This window comes from Acromyrmex echinatior, chromosome 9 (assembly GCF_024713525.1).
Source record: "Acromyrmex echinatior isolate Ae372 chromosome 9, ASM2471352v2, whole genome shotgun sequence".
Lineage (NCBI taxonomy): Eukaryota > Metazoa > Arthropoda > Insecta > Hymenoptera > Formicidae > Acromyrmex > Acromyrmex echinatior.
Window position 1 is genome coordinate 3,310,137 of NC_141860.1, and position 23,490 is coordinate 3,333,626.

At 32.2% G+C, this 23,490-nt stretch overlaps 2 protein-coding genes and 1 long non-coding RNA gene across 7 annotated transcripts; 1 reads left to right on the forward strand and 2 right to left on the reverse strand.

Annotated features, from left to right (window-relative positions):
* Window positions 1-214: 214 nt before the first annotated feature.
* LOC105151225 (uncharacterized) lies at window positions 215-16,702 on the reverse strand. Of its 5 annotated transcripts, none has more exons than XM_087409355.1 (7): window positions 16,610-16,702; window positions 10,214-10,488; window positions 9,377-9,765; window positions 8,853-8,930; window positions 4,784-4,867; window positions 2,812-3,711; window positions 215-2,429 (listed from the first exon to the last, which is right to left on the reverse strand). In XM_087409355.1, exons 1-7 carry the CDS (start codon window positions 16,623-16,625, stop codon window positions 2,225-2,227), a joined length of 1,947 nt encoding a protein of 648 aa, XP_087265481.1. In that variant the 5' UTR covers window positions 16,626-16,702; the 3' UTR covers window positions 215-2,224. The 5 variants fall into 5 exon arrangements, with proteins under 5 accessions (XP_087265481.1, XP_087265480.1, XP_011063108.1 ...); XM_087409354.1 differs by having other exon boundaries at window positions 215-2,396; window positions 14,746-16,655; XM_011064806.2 differs by having other exon boundaries at window positions 14,746-16,653.
* A 1,117-nt stretch (window positions 16,703-17,819) lies between these two features.
* Window positions 17,820-21,341, forward strand: LOC105151237 (enoyl-CoA hydratase domain-containing protein 3, mitochondrial). Its single transcript, XM_087409192.1, has 6 exons — window positions 17,820-18,012; window positions 18,298-18,363; window positions 18,847-19,020; window positions 19,106-19,293; window positions 19,447-19,607; window positions 20,972-21,341. Exons 1-6 carry the CDS (start codon window positions 17,962-17,964, stop codon window positions 21,193-21,195), a joined length of 864 nt encoding a protein of 287 aa, XP_087265318.1. The 5' UTR covers window positions 17,820-17,961; the 3' UTR covers window positions 21,196-21,341.
* Window positions 21,342-22,647: 1,306 nt separating this feature from the next.
* On the reverse strand, window positions 22,648-23,445 carry LOC147908511 (uncharacterized). Its single transcript, XR_015546083.1, has 2 exons — window positions 23,246-23,445; window positions 22,648-23,130 (listed from the first exon to the last, which is right to left on the reverse strand). It is a non-coding gene; the product is annotated as an uncharacterized LOC147908511 (long non-coding RNA).
* Between the last annotated feature and the right edge of the window lie 45 nt (window positions 23,446-23,490).

A 23,490-nucleotide genomic window follows, 5' to 3' on the forward strand; every position in this document is an offset into this window, starting at 1 on the left:
TTTAACAACTGTCAATAACTGTCATGACTGATAAAGCTTCATTTGTCAAATAATAAAACAAATGAAAAAAATTTAAATATTTTTATCGCACAAACTAATCATACGCATGTGATTTATAAGTAATTTTCTGGCGTAAACTTTAAGGAAAGATAAAAAGGGTTGCAGTTAAGGATTGCGATTCAAAGTTTCCTTTAAAAAAACTCGTGGAACTGGATCTGTTGAATTTGTATAAGCATCGCAATTTATTGCACTTGTAAAAATACAGTTTAGAACGTACATGATTTATGTCTATCGTATCCATACAATTAATTCAAAATGTATTCTAAGTTAGACGTCGAATCAGTTTTGTCAAACGCTTATCGCATTGTTACTCTTTGGTATACGTTACGAACACCAGAGAGCTAATAAATTTGACGAATCACTCTTGTTAGAATCGTTACAGTAATCTTTAATTAGCACGGTTTGTAAAATCTTATTAATCTATTTTTTCACATTTTCAGAACATTGAAAAAATAACTCCTTATTTCTTTCTAATATTTAAAAAATAAAATGTATGACAAAATTTATAAAAAAATCGACAACTTATTCTTGAATTTAAAAATCCATATCCTTGCCAGTGGAAATTCAAGGATTTCCATTTTTATTTTATTATCTTAAGACACGTTTATCAAATTCTGTACATCTTCTTTTACCTATAGATTCGAAACAAATTCTTTATATTTTCTGGGACATTTAATTCATATTTTGAACATATTTGTAATAAATAATCTTTTCTTATTGCATTAATTATTAAAGAATAAATACGAAAGGCTATCATTTCGTAAAATTTATGTGTGTATTTCTATAATAGTACATATTTAATTTACATATAATTAATCTTCTCTCACAAGACACGATTAAGTCTGTCTTTGTTAAGATTGATGGTTTACCTCCTACATGTATTGTCATATCGACACTTTGCATTTCATTATTCGTTAGCGACACATATTCATTGAGCGAGCACAATGCTTATATCGGCACGACTGATCTAATCACTAGCGATTTTCTAATCTTATTTTATGTTCAACCTTGTTACATGATATTAGATATAAGAATCTTATGAAGATTAGGCGAATTAAGTTAGTAGAAATTTCTTGGTAGAAATCTTTTGGCGAAAATAAAAATTGAAGTGTAAGTCGAATGTGAGAAAGTGATAAAAGCGTAAACGAAACTTTTAAGAGGAAAATTGAGATGTAAAACGCTTCTTTCATATTTCGTTATCTTAATTTTCTTTTGTTACTCTCTCCTTACATTTGACTTACATTTGTACACATTTTCACCAGAATACGTTTTCGCAGAATTAAATATTTAAAATTAAAAATTGAAGGGTATCTTAACATCTAAGTCACTTAGAGAAGTATATAAATAAATGTCGAATATAAAACAAAAAGAAGAATTTACTTTAATATATTTTAATTCCAAATAACAATCTGTGTTTTTTAATTCGTGATTCGCCTCTCACTAGAGTTAAAATGGATTAAACTAAATATATAATAATTTTAAAAAATCATATTCACACTTTTACGAGATATATTAATATTGATTCTCCTATTTTTAAGAGGAAATATACTTGCACGATTCTTTTCACTTGTATAAAAAGCTTATCAAAAAGTAGCACTCGTGAATTTGTAGAAAAGACATGGACTTGACAATCGCTCAGCGACTCTCGGTTTATATATATGTATATCATGTGTGACAAAAACGTTTATCAAATATATCACTAGACTACTCAAACATAGCGAACAAATCAACGCATTGTTTACAAAGCGAGCTAAAGTAAATTAAAAAAAATTCTTCTCCGGTGAGATATAAAAATGCTGTTTCGTAAAAGTTACTCTCGAAATTCTAAAATTTATAAAAGCTGTTTGAATTGTGTAGTGCTCTATATATTATCGCGATAAGGCAGTATAATCCATCGCCATATCAGAGAATATTTTTAAAATAGACTCGATCTTGCAAAATATTTTTGAAATTCTAAATTATAGCGTATCTTCTCTTCGGAAAATATATTCTTGATCTCGAGAAAATCTTTTTTGAAATAAAAAAATTAGAATGTACACTTTCAGCCAGAGAATTAGAATGTACACTTTTATCCAGAGAATATCTTTCTGGTCATATTTTTTCTTTAGTTCGAATATCAAAATACAATGTGATAGCAACGACTCTCGAAAAACAATGTTATGTTTCACAACGCAAGCCTTTTAACGCCACACTCGCAGCAAAACTTGGCGGTTTCTGGAAATCGCTGACCACATTCGTGACAGAACTTGGACATCTTGCACTTGGTCATCGTTTGAATCGGTGATGTCCCATTTCCGGGCACGTCCTCGTCGAGACGGTCGATCACGTCGTTGGTGCTGCGTCCATGATGCGAATATTTGCGATTTAAACTGGAGGGTACAAATCAAATTGAGTTTGAAGCAAGAACGCGAATGTAAATGAACGATGATTAAAACTTACAATTATCAAAAAGCAAATGACAGAATTTTTGGACTTGTAGAAATCTTCATATTTCATTAAATGAAATTTTCTCCATTAATATAAGATTAATTTCAGATAAAAATTAATAAAAACATTACTTAATAAATTTAGAGATAATAAATTTAGTTTTTGTAAAAAAGAGTAAAAATTTTTTACAGAAAGACTAAAATTTTTTTACAATAATTGTATTACTATAATTCTAAGATTTATCTTTTATTTAATTGGTAATTGATTAATCAATGAAAGCGAACGATGAAGTATACAAACAGTCACTTTAAAGTTTTTACCAACCTGCTGTAGGCGGAGTCATTACTGAGCTTGCTATGATCTTGTGGCTTGTAGCTGTCGGGAGAGGATAGTTCCTCGTCGCTGATCAGGCTGCCATTTCGTTGTCTGTCGCCGCCGGGGCTGGACAGGTCGAAGGATTCATTATTGAGGAAGGATTTTAATCCGGGAAACGTATCCTCCTCGAAGGATGTCATCAACTCGTCAAACATCGAGTTCGATCGCTTAACATCTAGCTCCGAGGAGGAGATGATCGAATTGAGACTGAGGTTACTGCCGGATAGGGACGAGTAATTATTGTTTCTTTGATTGAGACTCTGATCAGACGATCTCTGACTCTCAACTTTCTTGGAACCCTTTCTTATATCGCCTAAGGTCTTTCTGTCGGAACCCGAGTTGATTCTGGGCGCGGACGAGGCTCGGATCGAGTTGGACCGGTTGATTAATGATCCTGTATTCCTCAGCGTGTCTTTGTCAAAGATTTTACGCGGCCTATCCGCGCTGACGACACCGCGACGCTCGTCGACGCCCAGTGCTTTCGATTTATCGATAATAACTCGTCTGCCCAATTCTCTAACAGGTTTTGAGGTCGCGGAATCTGTCGCATCTTTGCCCGTGAGATTAGGCTTCAAGAAGACCTCGCGCGAAATAGAATTGGTTTCGGTGGAGTCACTTGAAAAATTGGATAAAAGGTCATCGAATTCAGTAGGTGGGGCTATAAGGGACGATCTCTTGTCGGTAGGAGGATATTTTACAAAGGCGGAGGAGTGCGAGAGAGGATAAAGGGTATCACGAGTTTGCTGGACTTTGGGACTCCCCGTCATAGACTGATCACTCGTGTCCGACAGTAGGTCATTCATCTGCTGTTCGGCCAGCAGAAAGGGATCGTAGTCCTTGCAAATGCCGCTGAAATTAGAATTTGTTTAGTACAACCTTTGATTCTACTTCATTGCTAGAAGCTTTCTTGCATAAAACGGTGAATATGAACATAGTGAACAAACATAGTGCGCGCAATATAGATGATGACAGAGTATGTTTTGCCTGTAAGGCAATTAAAAATAATGCTATTCTATTGCAGATCAGCTGTATGTGTGCCAATCGATCGATTCTTCAGACAAACGTGCATGCAAGCTCGTACGCGCATAGTGTACAACGTTATACAATCTATATTTGCTAGACATAAATAATTCTTTGAGAAATTTAGAATCAATTTCTCTTGAGTTAGTTTGATACATCGACTGCGAGTCGTGGGAAATAAAAAGCAAAATAAATAGAACGTTCTTATTTTAATATTTTATATAAAATCGATTTCATTATGTGTAACAAAATTTTAATTCAGGAGTTAATTATTAAGATGTTGAATGTTGAAATTTGCAAAGTTATGAAAAATAATAATTCGAGATATATGTATATATTTTTTTTTGATCAAGAAAAATTGATTCTCTAAATTCCGCAAAAAGCCAATATTGCATGGTTTTTAAAATCAATTCTATCTTTTATACTATTTTATAATGTGCTGAACTAGACTAGAATATATAATAATGAGCAATGAACATCAATAAGATAAAATAAAATATTTGAGGAGCAGACTTTCAAAAGGTGTTTTGTCCAAAATTTGTAATTTTCAAAAAATGAAAAACAACGCATACAAGAAAACTACTATACTTTATAGAAAATAAATAACAATACGTCAATCAGTAAGATGTGAAATATTAAACAAATGCATTTTGTTTGTTTCCAGTTAAAAAATATAATGCACTTCGAAATGTCTATGTTTTTTCAATATGTAAATTAACGATAAAAAAATGCTTTATGAACATCTCAGAGTAGCTTATAATATAAGTCATTCAACTAAACACTACGCCATCTCTAAAACTAAAAAAAAAAATGAAATTTTAGAAGTCACATTTTGAAAGTCTGCTCTTCATCTATTATGCCCTGCTCCTTCCCCACACTGGTCCCACGTCCTGGAACTTACGTTCTAGCCTTAAGCACGAGATTAAAGTCTGGCCTTCTGCGTACATAATTGCACCAAGCGGGACGTGTCTCCAATTCAATTTTCCTATAATGTTAACGTATTAACTACCTAACGGCTGTCTTACTAGAATACACAAAGATATGCAATAATATGAGAAATAGAAACAATTCTAAAGAAACAATTCTACTACTTACAGTGCGATTGGCAATGCGGTATAGATTCTTTTACCAATTAAATTGCAATTTGCACAAACTTATTACTACTTAAATATTAATATTACTATAACATGACTTATAACCAATTTAAAATCAACATTGCATTATTTTAAGCTAGTTAAATAGTTAATTTATATGAAAATTATGTGCTTTTCTAAATATAAATCTATATTAATTAAATACTCTAATGTTCTATAGTAAATAATATTAACATATAATAAAGAATAATATTAAAATCGACAATTCTACTTATAATACTATAAGTTTCCACTACTTTTATTATCTCTACCTTCCGTTGATTAAGAATGGATTCAGAACAGGAGGAAGAATACGGACTCTAGGATTTCTTTTAGTAAGCTTGTATTCCGTATGACACGTAGGATAGAGACTAGTTAATCTGCTCCGTGAGATCTTAGAAGTTTTCTCCCAGTACGATCCCTCAGAATCTTCCTTCGTCTCCGCCGCGTCGTCCTTTATATCAGGTAAATTCTTAAATACTTTGTGCCGCCTGTTCGGTCTGATTACCTCAATGGTCTCTTGTTCGTAAGTGCAATTCGCTTTAGGTCGTCTGATACTTGTGAGCTCTACGAATTCGACTGAGGATATCAAGGAATCAGTACTGCCACGAAAAAGATTCATGCTTTCCCTGATTCTGTGCTTCATTTCAATGGAATTGACTGATTGCTCTCGCGAAGCTCTTTTAGCCGCGCCACAAGCACGTTTTGGAAAATTCACGTCCGCGTTCAAGAAAATTTCGCTATCACGACGCCGTGACTGCTCCTCCGCGTAGTCCGTCAACGTGACTGATGACCCTAAACCATCAGCACCTCGTCTATTGTATTCCTCAACAAGCACAGTGTTATCGCTGCCATAATCGAATTCGCTGTCTACATTCTTCTTGCGCAAACCTTCACCTGTCGTAATTTCCGTTTTAATGATTGAACGGCCAAGAAGGCTTGATTTATCGTTCGAACAGCTGTTGTCTGAATCTGTGTTGAAATCTAGTTTTCCATTTTTTGTGTTATTCTCGATATTTCCAATGTTATCAGACCTGAAATCTTTTTCTTGAAATTGTCTGTTGTTTTTTACATGCAAAGATATGTTATTCGTAGATGCATTTAAGTAATTATCAGCAGCAATTTCCGAATTTTGTGGAAGAGAATATACTTCACGCTTTAATTTCTTTGAATTTCCCTTAGACTTTTTATTACAGATATTGATTAAACTATTTTCATATCTTTCTTCATCTATTTTAATTTCTTCAACATTTCTTGTACAATTTTTTTCCGGGGTAAGAATTGGAGAGGATACAGAAAATGATACTTCTTTGATATTTTCTGTTAAATCCAATGAATTGCGACACTTATGGCTTTGACGCGCTGACATTTCATTTTCGGGAGTCGAATTACAATCAGTTTGATTATTGCTAGTATTTAAAGATGTTATTTCATTAATCTTACGTTGATCACATGTAAAAGTTGCTATACTTTTTTTTAATTCAAGTGAATTATTGCAACGTGTATTATTTTCACATTGTTGTACTTCATCTTTAGAGTTCAGACAATCTTGACTCTGATCAATAAAATTCTTTTTCTTCGATACATTTGACGCAGTTGAATGTACTACATCAAATAAAGAAGATTTAATTAGTTGATCAGATTCGGATAAATTTTGCTCAATTTCTTTGGTATATTTCATACTTTCAGTAATTATTTCATTCATTATTATTTGTCGATCCTTTTTATTTTCTTTATGAACATTTAGTTTATTCAATTCTGCAATGTCTGTGCCATTTATTTTTTCAGTTTCTTTTATACCTTCTCTTACACTGATATTTATTTCTATTTTCTCAATATTATTTTCTGTAACTTCAGTCTCTTCATAGCTTCCTATTCGCTTATTTTCCTCAATACTATTTATATTAAGTTTCTCCATTGTATGTGCTACCACTTCAATTTTTTCACTATTGATTTTCCGAATATTTTTAATACTTTTATTATTTGTTTTCAGTTCCTCTACTTTACGATCTATTGTAATCTTATCATCTTCTTTATTTTTAATGCATTCTTTCACTTCTTCAATCTTAATTTTTTCGTCGTTTGCTATAATCTTTCTTTTCGATTTTTTTTGATCGAATTTGCAAATTTCATCTTCCCTATCTTTCAAATCCGCTACAATTTCCCTTTCCAATTTCCTTTGATCGAATTCGCAGATTTCATTTTCCCTATCTTTCAAATCATTCGCAATAGTTTCCCTTTTTGATTTCTTTTGATCAAATTTGCAGATTTCATCTTCCCTATCTTTCAAATTGTCCGCTACGATTTCCTTTTCCGATTTCCTTTGATCGAATTCGCAGATTTCGTTTTCCCTATCTATCAAGTCATTCGCTATAATTTCCCTTTCCGATTTTTTTTGAGCAACTTTGCAGACTTCGTTTTCTCTATGTTTCAAGTTGTTTGCTACGATTTTCCTTTCCGATTTTTTTTTATCAAATTCACAGATTTCATCTTCCCTATCTTTCAAAACGTCCGCTACGATTTCTCTTTCCGATTTTTTTTGATCGATTTCGCAGATTTCGTCTTCCCTATCTTTCAAGTCATTCGCAATAGTTTCCCTTTTCGATTTCTTTTGATAAAATTTGCAGACTTCGTCTTTTCTGTGTTTCAAGTTGTTTGCTACAGTTTTCTTTTCCGATTCTTTTTTATCAAATTCGCAGATTTCTTCCTTATCTTTTAAATAAAATTCCACGCGAGGACTGTGCTTAATCGGCTTCCACTTGCTATAAAAAATCTTCGATGACTCAATATCCTCCGAGTCTTTTATCAAATATGTTTGATTCAGATTCTGGATACCGCTGAACCATGTAATGTCATCGTTCTTTACTTTATCAACCTTGCAGTCTTTATGGGTTTGAATAAAATTATTTGCTATAATTGATAAATCTCCCTCTGTCTTATCTTTATTTTGATTTTCTCGATTACGTAACTGATCGAGATCGAGCAATTGGTATTCTCGCGAGAAATTATGATTAATAATTGGATCGTCAGCCTGAAAATTATCTTTCTTACGACTAATCTGCTTCCACGTCACTAACTGATCGTCTTTTTGCATGTTCATATGTATCCTACAAGGCTGTACAGTGATTCCTAGAGTCTTATCGTTCACGGCAACATTGTTGATTCTCGGATGACCTTGACTTCTAGCGGAAACGATATTTTGTATTCTGGCAGAATAGGTTTCTCGATTTCTCGTATCATCATTTGGAATACGTTGGGAGATCGTTTCGTTTTGATTAAACCTTTTTCTGGATGAAGTAATTGGCGATATAATTTCGTTAGAAGAAACCAAATCGTTAATCTTGGATCTCGTAGGAGGTACAGGTAAGTGGGGTGAATGACGGGAAGGTATCACAGGATGGAGAGATCGGCAAGATGTTGATGTCAGTGGACAGTCATGATCTTCCAGTGGCCTGAGGAGATGGAAGCAGGATCAAGGGCATGTGACTAATATAATCATCAGGAGAAGGTTGTCAGGGTTAAATAAAAAACAATTTTATAAAATAGATAATTGCTGAGAAAATATTTAAAAATGTATACTTATTTTAATCAATTATTTTAAGTAATTTTGTTATGAAATTAAATTCAAATATTTTTATATATTAAATTATCTCTATTAATGTTAATCAAAATTAATTACAGAATGCTTTTAAGCAGCCTTATCCTCTTTCCTTCTCCTCATGGGCGGAATATTAAAATCTATCCTACATTCTATACTTATTTTATCTCATACACACATAATCCACAGAGTTCATTTTTCAAATTAATCAAAAAGAAATTAATCACAAAAAATCTCACCTATTCATACGATCGGCAAGGCGTGACTTTATAGGTCCGGATGAAGGAGGGGAGTCCTTGAGTTGTCCAGGACGTCTCCTGTAAAAAGTATAAGTATATATCGTTAAATAACTACCAGGTTACCAGGTCTAAAATAAATCAGAAATGTTTATATGCAATATATTGTAAACTAGAAGCTATTGCATAAAAGGCGGATACTAGAAATATTAGGAAAAAAGAAGTATAGATGCAATATTTAAAAATATTAAAGAAAAAAAAGATTAAATCCAAGCAATAAACCTACGAACTTTTTTTCTTCTTTTTTCTTTTTTCTGAAAACACCTTTTTTAAGATAATAAATTAAAAGTGAATAAAAAAATAAGTAATTCTCATTTCTTCAAATTTCTGAGCAACTCACTGAAAAACTTCATTACTTTTTATTTATTGCACTATATTATCAAACAATTATTACAATTTACTTTTTTCTACAGAGAACATAAGGAGACTCAATTCGTTAGTGAGAAAAGCTTGAGAATTTGACTTACATAATAGCAGGTTTCTGCTTGACAGGACTCTCTCGATTGCAACTGACACTCGATATAGTCTCCTTTGGTTTAACGAGCGCCGGTGATGACAATGAAACCTTGGCAGCCTGGTTCGCTGCCGAGCCTGGGCTGTATTTTTCACGATTGATAGCTCGACGGTTTTTCAAAGTCGGTGCCCTGTACCTCATACGTGCCTCTAATCGTTCCTTTGCCAGATTGGTCGCCGGACTCACCGGCATTCGGATAACTCTGTCTTTGCACCAAGCCACATGACGATCATAGGCTTTGATACCGAACTGTCGGTTACACGTTGGGCATGTGCCCTTCTCGTTGGCGCGTGTTGGTGCACCCGACGAGATCAGCGAATTGCATTGGTTGCGCGAATCCATCTGGAAGAATAAATTTTGGAGATGTAAGAATTTAATTATGAATAAAAGATATAGAAATAAAAGCTATATTTTCTTCAATATAAATTGAACAAAGTGAAAACGAAATTTCTTATTTTTGATGTGAGAATTATTTCTTTCTATTTCACTTTCCACTTTGATGTAATCCGTTTAAAAAATTATTTAATACATTGTTTAAAATTTAGTTACGAGAAAGGAAGGACTCTTTCCAAAGCAATTAAGGATGTACACGTATTTTTTAACAAAATGAAAAAAATTATAGATTTTTCTATATAATTGTTATTTGAAAGTAATACAATAACTGTTTCATATATGTATATAATATTAACTTTTATATAAAAAAATATAAATTTGCAAATCTAGTCACTTTTTACGGAGACCATACACCTGATACATCCTTAACACACAAGAAGATCGCAAAAGAACTCACAACATCGCCGCGTGCCTCACGAATCGTCCGCAGGAAGTCGTCGTGAGTCTTCTTCCAGGTGGACCTGGACCTCTCGTCCTGCTGATGTCGCCGGATCTCCTGCTTAGGCTGGAATTCAGCCAACTCAGTACCTTGGATTCTCTGCTTAGCCGAGTCGAAGGGCTTGCGCTTTTTGGCGGCGGCGCGCTCACATATCCTCGTGTGCTTCTCCAAAGACTGCGACGTGAAGGTCCGCGCGCAAATCGCGCACGGAAACAAGATCGGCGACGGCGCATCTGCGTCCATTTACACGGTCCAACAATTAGTAGGCTTTCGCAATTTAAATTCCATGTAATAATAGTAGATGTTCTATATACGTATAGATGTTTTCTTTTTCTTTCTTTTATTATGAGCAAGACCACGAACTCCGGTCCTGGTCGCCAAACGATTAACCGAGATCAAACCCGTTGTGTCTTTGATACGACGTAAACGTGATTGATGTTTACTTTTTGAAAAATTAATAAATATTACACTTTCATCCTGTTTTTTTTAAATGTCCCGTATACGTGATACTGTGACATTTATCCCCGGCACGCTAATACGGAGATTCGATCTGACTCACCCCGTACTAATCGCTAATCGCTCTGACAAAGGCCATGAATCCGCGGATAATCGATATTTTCACCGACACATCGAGAGATCGCCAAATATGACAGTACACATGACGTAACGAAACTTAGAACATATATGCGCACATACGTTAAAGGCGAAATCTTGTGTGAGTACAAAACACGTGCTCGTCATCGCAGTCTGTCTTCGGTTGATTAAATATAATTTAAAATCTAATGTTCAACTTTTTCATTTTTCTAAATAAATGCATCCCTAAAAATATATTTCACACTGTTCTATACACGATAATACATTATTTATTATGTATGTATGTATTTATTATATATTAGTATTATTTTTTTAAGTGTATTTAATGGATTTTTAATTTTCATTTCTCGAAATAAACAGATCTTTAAAGGTACATTAAAAAAAAATCCTTTTTCATTATGTTCCATTTGTATATAATATATTATGTTTGAGTCGAAATGTAAAAGCCACTATATTCAGTAAATAAAAAAATGAGATAGTCTCTTAGATAGAATCTTTAAACTTCTTAGGATTTTTATCTCGAATTGAACATTTTAGACTGTAAAATCAATTGTGTAAAAAAAGTTACAGATTAAATTCTATAAAATCAAGAAAGAAAAGTGGATCGCGTTATAAGAAAATTCAATTATCTACTTTTTAGTCAGACTAATCTATGCTTATTAATTTTTTTGTTGACAAAATGTTGCTTCTATGTTAATATTTTATTTTCATTTGAATTTAACATAAACATAAAAGCATAAAAAGTATCGTTCTTTTTCAATAAATAATTAAATGTGATGATTCGTAACAGGATAATAGCAATGCTTTTTAATATCATAAAAATTCTATTTAATTCAATAAAATACTTGAAAATTTTGTATCAATATTTTGGTTCTGTAAGAGGTAAATCCTTTCTCTGCAGCTGCAAAGTAATCAAGTGCGTTGTATTTTAATAAATAGAAATTGTATTTTAATAAATAAAATATTTCTCATGCCATATTAATTAAAACAATAGATTTTTTATTTTTCAAAAAAAGTCTCAATAGTTTGAAGAAGAAAAATTATACAAGTTTTTTGCTCTTGCCAAAAACGCCAAAAAATTTCAAGTAAAGATAACTAAATACTTTTGCAAATGAGCTATTCATTTGTTATATACGCTCTACTTTTCCCTTGATAATCTCACTTTCTTTCCCGCGAAAAAAACGCAAGACTTCGGAAACACTACGTAGCTCGCGATGAAACGTGCTGCGATTGGAAATGTCGAGAATCTAAATTGCAAATTGCACTTTCTTCGATCGCCGTATTGCGCAACGACTAACTACAGTCTTCTCTTCTTGCAAGATCACACACTTCGAGAGTGCCCTAATTAATATGAGATATGCATTGCGAGATAACGCCTCTATTCAATAAGCCATTCATTTTTAAAGATGACACGAATCCTACATTTCCTGTCCTATGGAAATTTCAATGAGACAAGTAGATCGATTCTTGCAATATCTGATATTGCATCACCGTTCCAATGAAAGCAACGAATCATTTCCAGCACATCGCAAGAGTGCAAAAGTAAATAAATTTTCCACATATACGTGTATATGTACATATAAAGCTTTATTCACTTTTATTTCCATATCTTCATGTTTGCTTAAAAATCCTATTTCATTGTTTTCTATAAAAAAGAGAGGAGAATATTCGGAAATGTTCCCCTATTTCTGAATCTATTTCTAATACCCCAAACAGCACTTTCGCAAATTCGGAATAAACGATAAATTCAAAATAAGAATCGATTCGCGACGCGAGGGCTACGATATGTACTTCTGCAATACCACGAATGATTTTAATCGCGCACTCGTTAGTTTCGTGGCTTTTATCCGATCGAACCTCGCTTCGAGAGAGACTCCTCGTTTTCTCAATTCTATTAAGCGACCAATTCTCAGGTGCGTATATCGCGCGGACGCACCTGCGGCGCCGACTCGCGCGGCCACGCCGCGTCGCACCGACGAGGACGTCGAGGACATCGAAGAGGCCGAGGGGGTCGCCCCCGCGAGACTCGACTCTCTCGCCTCTCGAGTGAGCAAGCTTCCTTTTTTAGGCGTCACCGAGATTCGAGTTGTCTCGCTGCGAGAGTCACGCGTGTCCCCTATCCGTCACGAACACACGCAAAAGTATCCGTTCCTTCCGTCCTCAGATCCTTCTCTTCTCTTCCTTCTCTTCTCTTCTCTTCTCTTCTCTTCTCTTCTCTTCTCTTCTCTTTTTTTCTCTTCTCTTCTCTTCTCTTTTCTTCTCTTCTCTTCTCTTCTCCCCTTCTTCCTCTTTCTCAAGCAAAGAAACACAAGTGTCTCTCTCTTTCAGCTAAACTTCTTGCATGGTTCATATTTTCTTTTTTTCTCTTCAGGTTGGAAAAAAAGAAAATAAAAGAGAAACTAATTTTTAATGCAAGTTCAATTAAAAAGAAACAGGCTTATAATTTCGTTGTTAACGATCTTTTATTCCTTCCTCATTCATTATTTTTTTCGTAGATTCGAGCGAATAGATTATTTGATCTCATACTGAAGGTTTCTTCAATGTCGATGCGAAGAGAAAGATAGTCGCGTCTTTTTAAATGCGTCGAGAGAATGCAGGTATTTGCCTTCGTTTGCTACGCAGGTTTCACGTCATTGTACAATGCGTGGATTACGATCGCATTATATATTATTCATGACACGTATATAAAATCCTTTTACCTCGCAGTCTATTATGTCACCCATTCCATCAAATTCTATTTATGATTCTTAATTTTCATTTAAAGCTTTTTCTTATTTTGTTAAATTTCCATTTTCTGCACTTTTTCTAATCTCTTAATCTAATCTCGAGCGGCGAGAGATCTTCGGCAATTCATATGCGTAACAACAAACAGGCGCTGTTAAAATGATCTCATTGCGTCGAAACCGCTTTAGCGACGCCCACAAACGCGATTGCTTCTATTCTGTTTGCGTTTTCCTTCCAGAGTCGCGCGCGTTGGAAACAAACCGGTGAAGGTTTTTTTTTGCTTTTTCACGTCAGAGCTATTGCCGTTTTTCCCTCGTCTAAGATCGACGGGACTCTTAATGCAATTGCTAAGTCGGTGCAAATTGATCAGTATGCATGACGGAGGTGTGTTATTACGATTCTTATAGCCGCTTTTAGATGTGTGCGAGTAGCAGGAAAATAAATATTTTCACCGACACTAAATGTGAAATAAAAAGGAAATCCAAAGTAGCTCTTCGAGGAACGAGGCAATAATGATTAATGATAGCCGTGCGTAGCTACTGAAGTTGTTCTGTTAATTTAAAGCACTTCATAAATTACCGTGCAATTTATTTAAAAGAGAAGAAAGATAAAATGTTAAAACAATCAAATTTGTAATGCAATTATTGTAGCAAATTCTAATATTTTTCAAACAAATTAACAAATTTTTAGAAGTTATAATTACATGCCGATAATAATGCGATGCCGTGTAGTAATTGAAGTTATTCGGCTTTTGATTTGGAAAGTAAGTTTGGACGTCAACTGGTATTTATACAAATGTAAACAAAGACTTATATTCTAAATATGTAATACATAATATCAACAGCGACAGAGTACTCAACATAATTCCGAAAATATCGAACCATGTTAATTTTCACAGGAATCGATCGCGTTAATTTATAAATATTTAATATCCATTAATTAACGTTCTTTAAATTATACGCGATTAACTTGCATTCATTAGTCTTATCGCAAAACATACTTTATGAAACCAATAGTAGAGGCCAGATAAACATAGAGTATGTACCTTCCCAACAATTCATCGTCCAATCGTTTAAAAGATTCGAATGTTCGCGCGAACAACATTCGATTACTCAATGTAATTCAAGAAATAATGATACCTGAGAAGCAATGTTTAAAAAACGCGGGCTCACCTTCGGGAAACAGCTCGATTTGAATCTTACGAATAGACGATGGTGGTGGACTGTTATCGGTCTCGTCATGAAACAAGATCCCGTCGTGGAACAGGGCCTCGTCGTAGAACGGGCCCCCGTCCGCGAGTCTCTTCGGGACACAGCACAGCATCTGATTACGAGCGCATCAAGACACCGACTGAGAGAACGCGCGACTTGCGAGAGTCGCGAGGTCAGACCGGCTCTTGTAAGAGCGGCGCTCTTACAATCGTTATAACCGCGAGTATCTTCGCGACGGAAGTTTATTTTCGGTCCCGACTCGCCGTCTCATGAAGCGAATCTCGCTCCTTTTCTCGCCTCTTTCTTTAGTACACCTTGGCTGCACTAACGTGGGTAAACAGTGTAAAGTGGGGGTGCCAAAGAAAAATATTCGATGGTTCTCGTTCTTCTAGAAATTCTTTTAGAAATTTCTTTCAAAATCAACGTTGCTGAAGTCAACTTCGTAACGTATGGTCTCTGATCTTCTATTACACAATTATATTATAATCGAAAATATTGCTTCCCGTTATCTAACATTTTATATTAAATTTAATATTATCTTTTAATATTAAATTCGTAGCATATCATCATAGCATATCATTAAATTTTATTGTTATTCGAAAACAAATTTTCACTTTTGATAGGAAGGTAAATTTCTACTTCTTTTATTGCTGCCGCGAATATAAGTACTTCAAAGTATAAATAATAAATAATTTGAGATTTATTCACCACTATCTACTATCTCAAATTGACGTCAGAAAAGAGGAAGGGCACAATAAAAATTCTTGCAAATTATATTTAAATAGAAATATTTTTCAATAAAGCATTTGTAATCATATAGAATAGATTTATAAAATATATCAAATATTATCTTCTTGTTTCGGAGAGAAATTAAATGTTATTTCATATTTCTATATATATTATTATTAATTTAACAGTTTGTCACAGTTCATTTCATTTTTATGCATTTCCAAATACATATGATTATTTATTAATTAACGAAACAAAAAAAGAGTTTTTACAAATTTATATTTTACATATTGATATTCTATCGATTTAAGTGATTTTATTGAAATATATTTGCAATATTAATATATTAATGTATTTTGCAGGAATTTTTATTGTACATTTTCTCACAATTTGAGATAACGATGAAGAGTAGACAACTGTCTTAAATTAAACTTTACTGATTATTTTTTTCTCTGTATATAAAAATTCGCGATTTCCCTCGGAGAAAAAGCTTCTCTAATGTTACTTCTTCCTTCCATAACTACACCGGTAACCACAACAACTCTTATCTTATATACAGCAAGCAACACAACAAACAAATTGAATTATTATAAGAAGAAAAGGAGAAAAAAAAAATATATCAAGCCAATATTATTATTAATTTTTTTTCTTTTAAGTGCCTATTGAAATAAATTTAACAAAATAAAGCAATTGGAGATTCATGCTGTGATATAAATGATATTAAAAAAGACTACAAGCACAGTATAATGATTATCTACCATGTGCATCTTCCTTGCATTCATTCCACGTGTGCACTCATAAAATCCTCTTAAAGCCTCTATTACGAAATAGAGGTCGATAGCTTCTTTCCCCGCGATATTTCTCGTAACTGTGCATCGGTGACCACGGCTGTGTGCTGTTTACCCTATAATTAGAATGGACGGGGATCGTGAGGAGCGAGCGCGTCGAGGAACCGGAAGCGGACCACAACGACGGTGACGACGGTAACAGGAAAAGCTACGGAGAAAGTGGGACCGGCCCGGGAATCTCTCACTTTGTTTGCCACTCGCACGTCGTAAATATACCCGCGCGACAATGCACACTCGCACTTACTTACCCTCAGCTTCAGCCATGTTCGTCGTTAGGGGAAACACTGGTTGTTATGGAAACGCCGTTGCCAATCCCTCCTTGGAGAACAGCTATGAAGCTCAAGGCAGGATCGCATTTCTCAAAAGCCTCTCGCAATATTTTCAATTTAATCCTAGCATAAAAGAAACTCTGTTGTGCATAAATTCTTTTATATAAAAGACATATGAGAATTGAACTACAAAACATAAATCTCTGTATTGAAAAATATATTATATATACAAGTTTTTATACAGACTTTAAGAAATTAAATTAAGAGTTAGACATGCAGGGTATTCGCAGAAAAACATCTAATAAATATCTTAATATAAATATTTTTTATAAAAAAAAGGAACACAGCTATATAGCTCAAGCAGAAATAATTTTGAAGATATATCAATGTTATTCTAATATATTTTTCTAATCTATCTTATTTCTGAAGTCAGAGAGTTGGAGCTTATTATAGTTGGAATTTACAGTGTTCAAATGTTGAACACTGATGACATCTGTTATTCAAAGAGATCTACAGCCGAGAACATTGCGCTTTCTGTACGCATCAGCTGATCGCCATGCATGCGTCAAACATGTGCAGATGCACATGATTTCAACCAAATTCCGATTAATATAATATCTAAAATTAATTCAATTGGTACTTTATTATTAAATTATTTTATTATAAAAGAATGTTTAATTATATAATTCATAATTTCTAATATGATCTTTTTTCCATAATTAACAACAAAAAATTTATTTTATTTATATAATATATAATAATTATATTAATAAAATGGTATCTTACACAGATATTGCTTTGATAAATTAATCACTGATATATGTTGAGATTATCTACTGAGATTGTTAGTTAAGCACTCATTAAGATTTTTCATTTTGCTTATATTTTGCACATTTTATTTTCTTGTTTCGTCTTTTTTTCAATACCAAAACATAAAAAAATGTTCGAAAAAGTAAAATAAAAAGTAAATAAAATAAATTTCTTGGTGAGGGATCGATCTACATTATTTTGACTGCATTAGGTATAATTATGATGCATTTTCTATGAAAATTCGAAATTTTCTGAACTTGTTTAAAAGAAATTACAACTTTGATTTAAAAATCGATTTATTCTTTTTAAATTTCGCGGGCTCATGATGACGTATGTCATCCATATCGTATTATGACCTTGCCCAACGATAAGCGCTGTTTATTATGCCTTGGAAAGCAAGTCTCACGTCACAGTATAAGTCGGTGTTGTCGAGTTCAAAGTACGCGATACACCTCGCATTAAACTAACCTAAATTTCTTATCTAGAATCTTGTACTATACAAAGTGCAGTGTCGTGACGAAATGATAGTTATCTCGAGATTCGTTACCAAAAACGGCTTCACCGTTTCTCAGGTATTTTATGTTGCAATTATGTGTTTGATCTAATGGAAAACTACATAATTATATAATGTTTGTACGACATCATCATTCGCGATTATGTACGTTGCACTTTGCAATGTTGTGTGCGCATCACGGAACTATTTTATTCGCACATGCTCGATGCTGATTGGTTTGTGAGAAAATAAAGGAATTGTGGGAACATTTCAAACAACGCGCGAAAATCCGAGTTCTCACTAATTAGTTTTGTGATAATTATTAATTTAAATTGTTAATCCATAATATTATTCAATATTGCAGGGAAGATATATCGCAAGAACATTATCCACCGAGAAGAAATATGTGGAGACAACTGAAAAAAATGGGGTAGAAATATTATTTATTTTTACTTTTCTAATACCCATTTCTATTAATGTAAATTAACTTATTTAATCTCGATTTAATTTACTCTTTATCTTTTCCTCATTCTTAGAACAAGAAAAAGATAAAAAAAGCAAATCGAGATTGAAGTTAACCTACACTAATAGAAATGGACATTATAGTTATATTTTTTTTATTCTGTGTAAATAATTTAATTCTAATTCTATTTATTATTTATGTATTTATTAAATTTGTGATAATTTAAAAGCTTATATATATAACACTTGAAATTTTAATTATCACAATATTATAGAAATTATTAAAAATTTTTGTTTATTTACAATATTAACAATAATTGTTGTCAAATTTTGCTAACTTACAATCTCAATTCTATTATTAGTTACAATTACGATTCAGCAATTATATTAATAATTACAATTATCTTTTTTTCGATACTCAAAAGATCAATTAATTTTATTTCACAATCAGGTCAGAACTATTCGTTTGTGCGACTCTTCTTCCCGCAACTCCTTATCGCTAGGGATGCTAAAAACTTTGGTGACAGAGATCAAGAGAGATGAGGACAACAAGGACCTCCGGTCGATTGTACTGATGTCTGAACCAGGAAAGGTGTTTTCTGCCGGGCACAATCTGAAGGAACTGGTTTGTAGCTATGGTCTCACTTCCATAAGAGCTCCTCTTCATATTCATCGCACAGAAAAAAGTATCATCGGCTCACATCGTTTAGACGGCTACGAACGCCAAGTCTCACAAGGATGTGTTTGAGATCTGTTCGGAGTTGATGCGGGCCATCAGTCAGAGTCCGGTGCCAGTAATCGCAGCGGTGGACGGTTTGGCAGCAGCAGCCGGCTGTCAATTAGTTGCGGCGTGTGATATCGCGGTGTGCACTGAAAGAAGTTCGTTCTCCACTCCAGGGTACTCCCGCAAAATTTTACTTTTCATGATTTATTGTCACATAATTATTATCTTATTAATCATATTAATTTTATTTATCATATATTATTGATTATATTATTTCAGTATTATTGAAAATGTTACTTATTATTTTTTATTCAATGCCTTTCACAGAGCGAATGTCGGGATATTTTGCTCCACACCGGGTATACCACTGGTACGCAATGTGCCAAGGAAGAACGCAATGTACATGCTGTTTACTGGATTTCCTATATCCGGCAAAGAAGCTTATGAATGCGGTCTCGTTAGTAAAGTTGTGGCGAATGACAAGCTCGGTAAGTCACTAACGAAAAAATGAGAAAGATTAGAAAAAGTAATACAAAAATTAAATCGAAACATAGTAAATTAATTTTAAATTATTGTATTTTAAGAAGTTAAGCTATTTAAAAAGAAAAACTATTGGAAATTATTTTTGTAAAGAGGCAGAAAATAATTATCTTCTTCTTTTTATTATCTTTTTTTTAAGAATTCATAAGAAAACACACACATACACACACACACACTTTTCCGAGAATGATATATTAACATATTCGCAACTGTTGACAATATTGTTACATTTTTGTATAAAGTGTGTTTAACTGATTGATCTAAGTATATTTCTTAAAATTTATAGCTATAACTAGCTGTAAATATGTTATCAATGTAATGCTGATTAGTTATAAATTTTAAAAAACCATTGCCATTGATATAATGACACGTCTTTTTATATTTGAAGTTCAAATTGATTAAACAGATTGCAGATCCAGTTAGTTTTATCTAAAATGTAAAAGATTTCTACAAAATTTATTTTACAAATTAAATATCTACCTTTTATTATATTTAAAACACTTAAAATACTACGAAAATAATTTATATTAATTTTTTCGTGTTTTTCCGTCGAAAATACATAAATAATTTTATTTTATTTTGAAAGAAAAATAAAATTATTTACGTATTTTCGACGGAAAAACACGAAAAAATTAATATAAATTATTTTCGTAGTATTTTAAGTGTTTTAAATATAAAAGGTAAAGATAGATATTTAATTTGTAAAATAAATTTTGCAGAAATCTTTCATATTTTCAAAAATATTTTATAAAATATTTATAAATATGAAATTATTTTATATATAGTTTAAAGTATATAATTAATTTTTTTTTATGTAAAAGTATTTAATTTATTTTATTTTTTATGTAAAAATATTTATATTTAATTAATTTTTTCGAATATACATACATGCAATTAACTTTAAAACTATCTGTTTTTAACATTTCCTGCTTTCAATTTGACATTTTTTTCTATTTAGACTTGTAACAAGTACATTTTCTCCAATTTTAAAGAACTAATATTAGAGTAACAGAGCAAAATCTTATAGTTTTATTCTTATTTTAATGACGAGTCTCTGGCAATATAGCTGTACAGATTTAAGTTTATTATATTGGGCTTTTAAAGTTTCCGATTGGAAAGTGTTAACGTATACTAGTACACATATATTAACATATTAATATTATAAATATATTTATATTATTTTCACTTTTTATTTAATAAAATAGTAACGTATTTACACAATTCATTTATCATGACGTATACATTTTCACGAATCTTATCCAGACATACGATAGTGTCTCGGCGCTAAAGTTATATTTAACTTCGATTTCAGACGAGGAAATTCGTCGAATTACAGACGCAATTAACATGAAGAGCCGCTCGGTTGTGCATTTTGGTAAAACATTCCTGTACGAACAAATTACTCTTGATATATCGACAGCATATGCTCTCGGCACTGAAAAAATGGTAAATAATCTGAAAATGAAAGATGCTCAAGAAGGAATACAAAGTTTTCTGGAAAAGAGGAAGCCGAATTGGTCCCATGATTTAGAATAATTGATTATATCTAACATTTCTTTTATTATATATAATATTGATTATATATAACATTTTTTTAAATGTGAAACCTTCTTACAATTGATATTAGTGAGTGTGATATTTTATACTTGTATATAATTTCAATAATAAAATAATTAAAAGGATGTTTTGTACATAATTTGCATCTCTGTGAACACGTTTTGTACATAATTTGTATCTCTGTGAACAATGTTCATAGTTCAATCCATTAATCAGAAATGTAGAAAAACATTGATTAAATATTATAGAATCAAAGTTTAAATAACGGTAATAATCTCTCTCTCTCTGTCTCAAAACTTAATAAAAAAATATTAAAAAATCGTTAAAATTTTTATTTCATAATGATTTCAAATATAATAAGAAAAGGAGATTTATTTTTAAGTGAAATTATAAATCCTTAATATCAAAAGTAAATAGTTTATAGATTGATATCTTAAATTGAAACTAATGAAAAGTAGAGATACATCGGATCGTAAAATTACCGGATACCGAATATCCGAAAAGAGTGTAATATCGAATATCCAGTATCCGGACAAATATCCGGGAAGATAATTTTTTGAATCCGATATTTTCCGAATATCCGATTGGATTCTGGGACAATATCTTTTAAAAAAAAAACTAAAGAAAAAAATTATAATTTTGCTAATCTAAGATATAGTATTGAGTATGCATACTTATTTATAGAACATTTATATAATAAAAAATCAACGTAATGATATAAAGACAGATTTTATAGTGCGATAAACGGTAATTTTTTGCTGAGGATGGCTCAAATAGTGAGTCGAAACGTATAAAATTGATTTTGTGATATATTAATAGGTATTAGTTAACTGCGTAATATAATATCCAGTTGGCTCTTAACGCCCATTTGTATTTTGTTATACATTATTTTTTCATTGTATTAATTTTAAGGAGTCTATAAATTTTGTATTATATTTCTTTACTTGAATTTGTTAATAATATAAAATTTTAACCGGATATGTTTTTGGATACTAAAATAATATCCGAATATCCAGTCGGATAGTAAAAAAGTACCGAATAATACCAGATATCGGATACTCTTCGGATATCCAGTGCATTTCTAATGAAAATTATAATAAAAGTACGTAACAAAAATTAGTATTAAATTCCATGTAAATATTGACTTATTTACAAATCTAGTTCAAATGTATTGAAGTATAAAAATTGTATATTAAATACAATGACTGTGTTAATTCATATCACAGACATTAATTCATATTTAATGTTGAATATTGCCTTTGATTTTTTCATGTAAAAATCTGAAAGTATGCAATTATCTGTTTTCGCTTAAAAAAATTACCATATCGTAAAATGTATGCATTAAATAACATTCAGTGAAATGCAAAAATAGAAATACAGAAAAGTACGAGTAAGTATATCGTGTTTGTGGCACGTGATATTTTTTAACTATTTTTATGTTATGTTTATAACATTTTTTTATTTTGTAAAATTATTTATTTTTATAAAAAAGTAAATATAATTAAAAAAAGTATAATTATGAATAAATCCAAAACTTCGTCAAATTTTTCATTTAACAAATGAAAAATGTTTTGTCAAATTACAGATTAATTAAAACAGATTGATCAAAGGAATATATATATTACACAATTTGCCCAATTATTTGCTTTAATCAAATGCAATAAATATAAATATCGAAGCACGCACAAAACGTCATTGCTATATGTTGATGCAACCATTGATGCAACTGTCCTATTTATGATAAACGACAAAGGAGAAACATTTAACACAAGGAAAGTAACGTCCGTAATAAGATTCGCGATGATAAAAAGCATGAACATTTGTTCTCGGTCTCGTTTTGATAAATTTGTTTATTACGATATAACGTCTTGCCCTCCTTCTTGAGAAATCTTCGTTTGTGGTCTTCATAGCAGACTAATATGAAAAATGAGAAAAATTCAGAAAAGATTTTCAACGTTCTGTCTGATAAACGATTTGAATCGTTTCCGGTTGGTATTCAAATAATAAAAAATGTAATCTCTACACTTACAATTCAATTGAAATATTTAGACGCCCGTTGTTTAAGTATTTTTTCTTCTTCTACAGTATTATTCTACGGTATTATTCGGATTTAAGTTTTGAACTCTCGTATTATTGCATCAGAATCAGACTACGACACTGCAGGTTCTTACTCATTGAAGACGATAAGACCGAGTCCACGGTGGTCGGGCAACGTCAGTGTCTCGAAGGCCGCCGATATGCCGTTCTTATTATGACGAAAAAAAAGCATCTCTC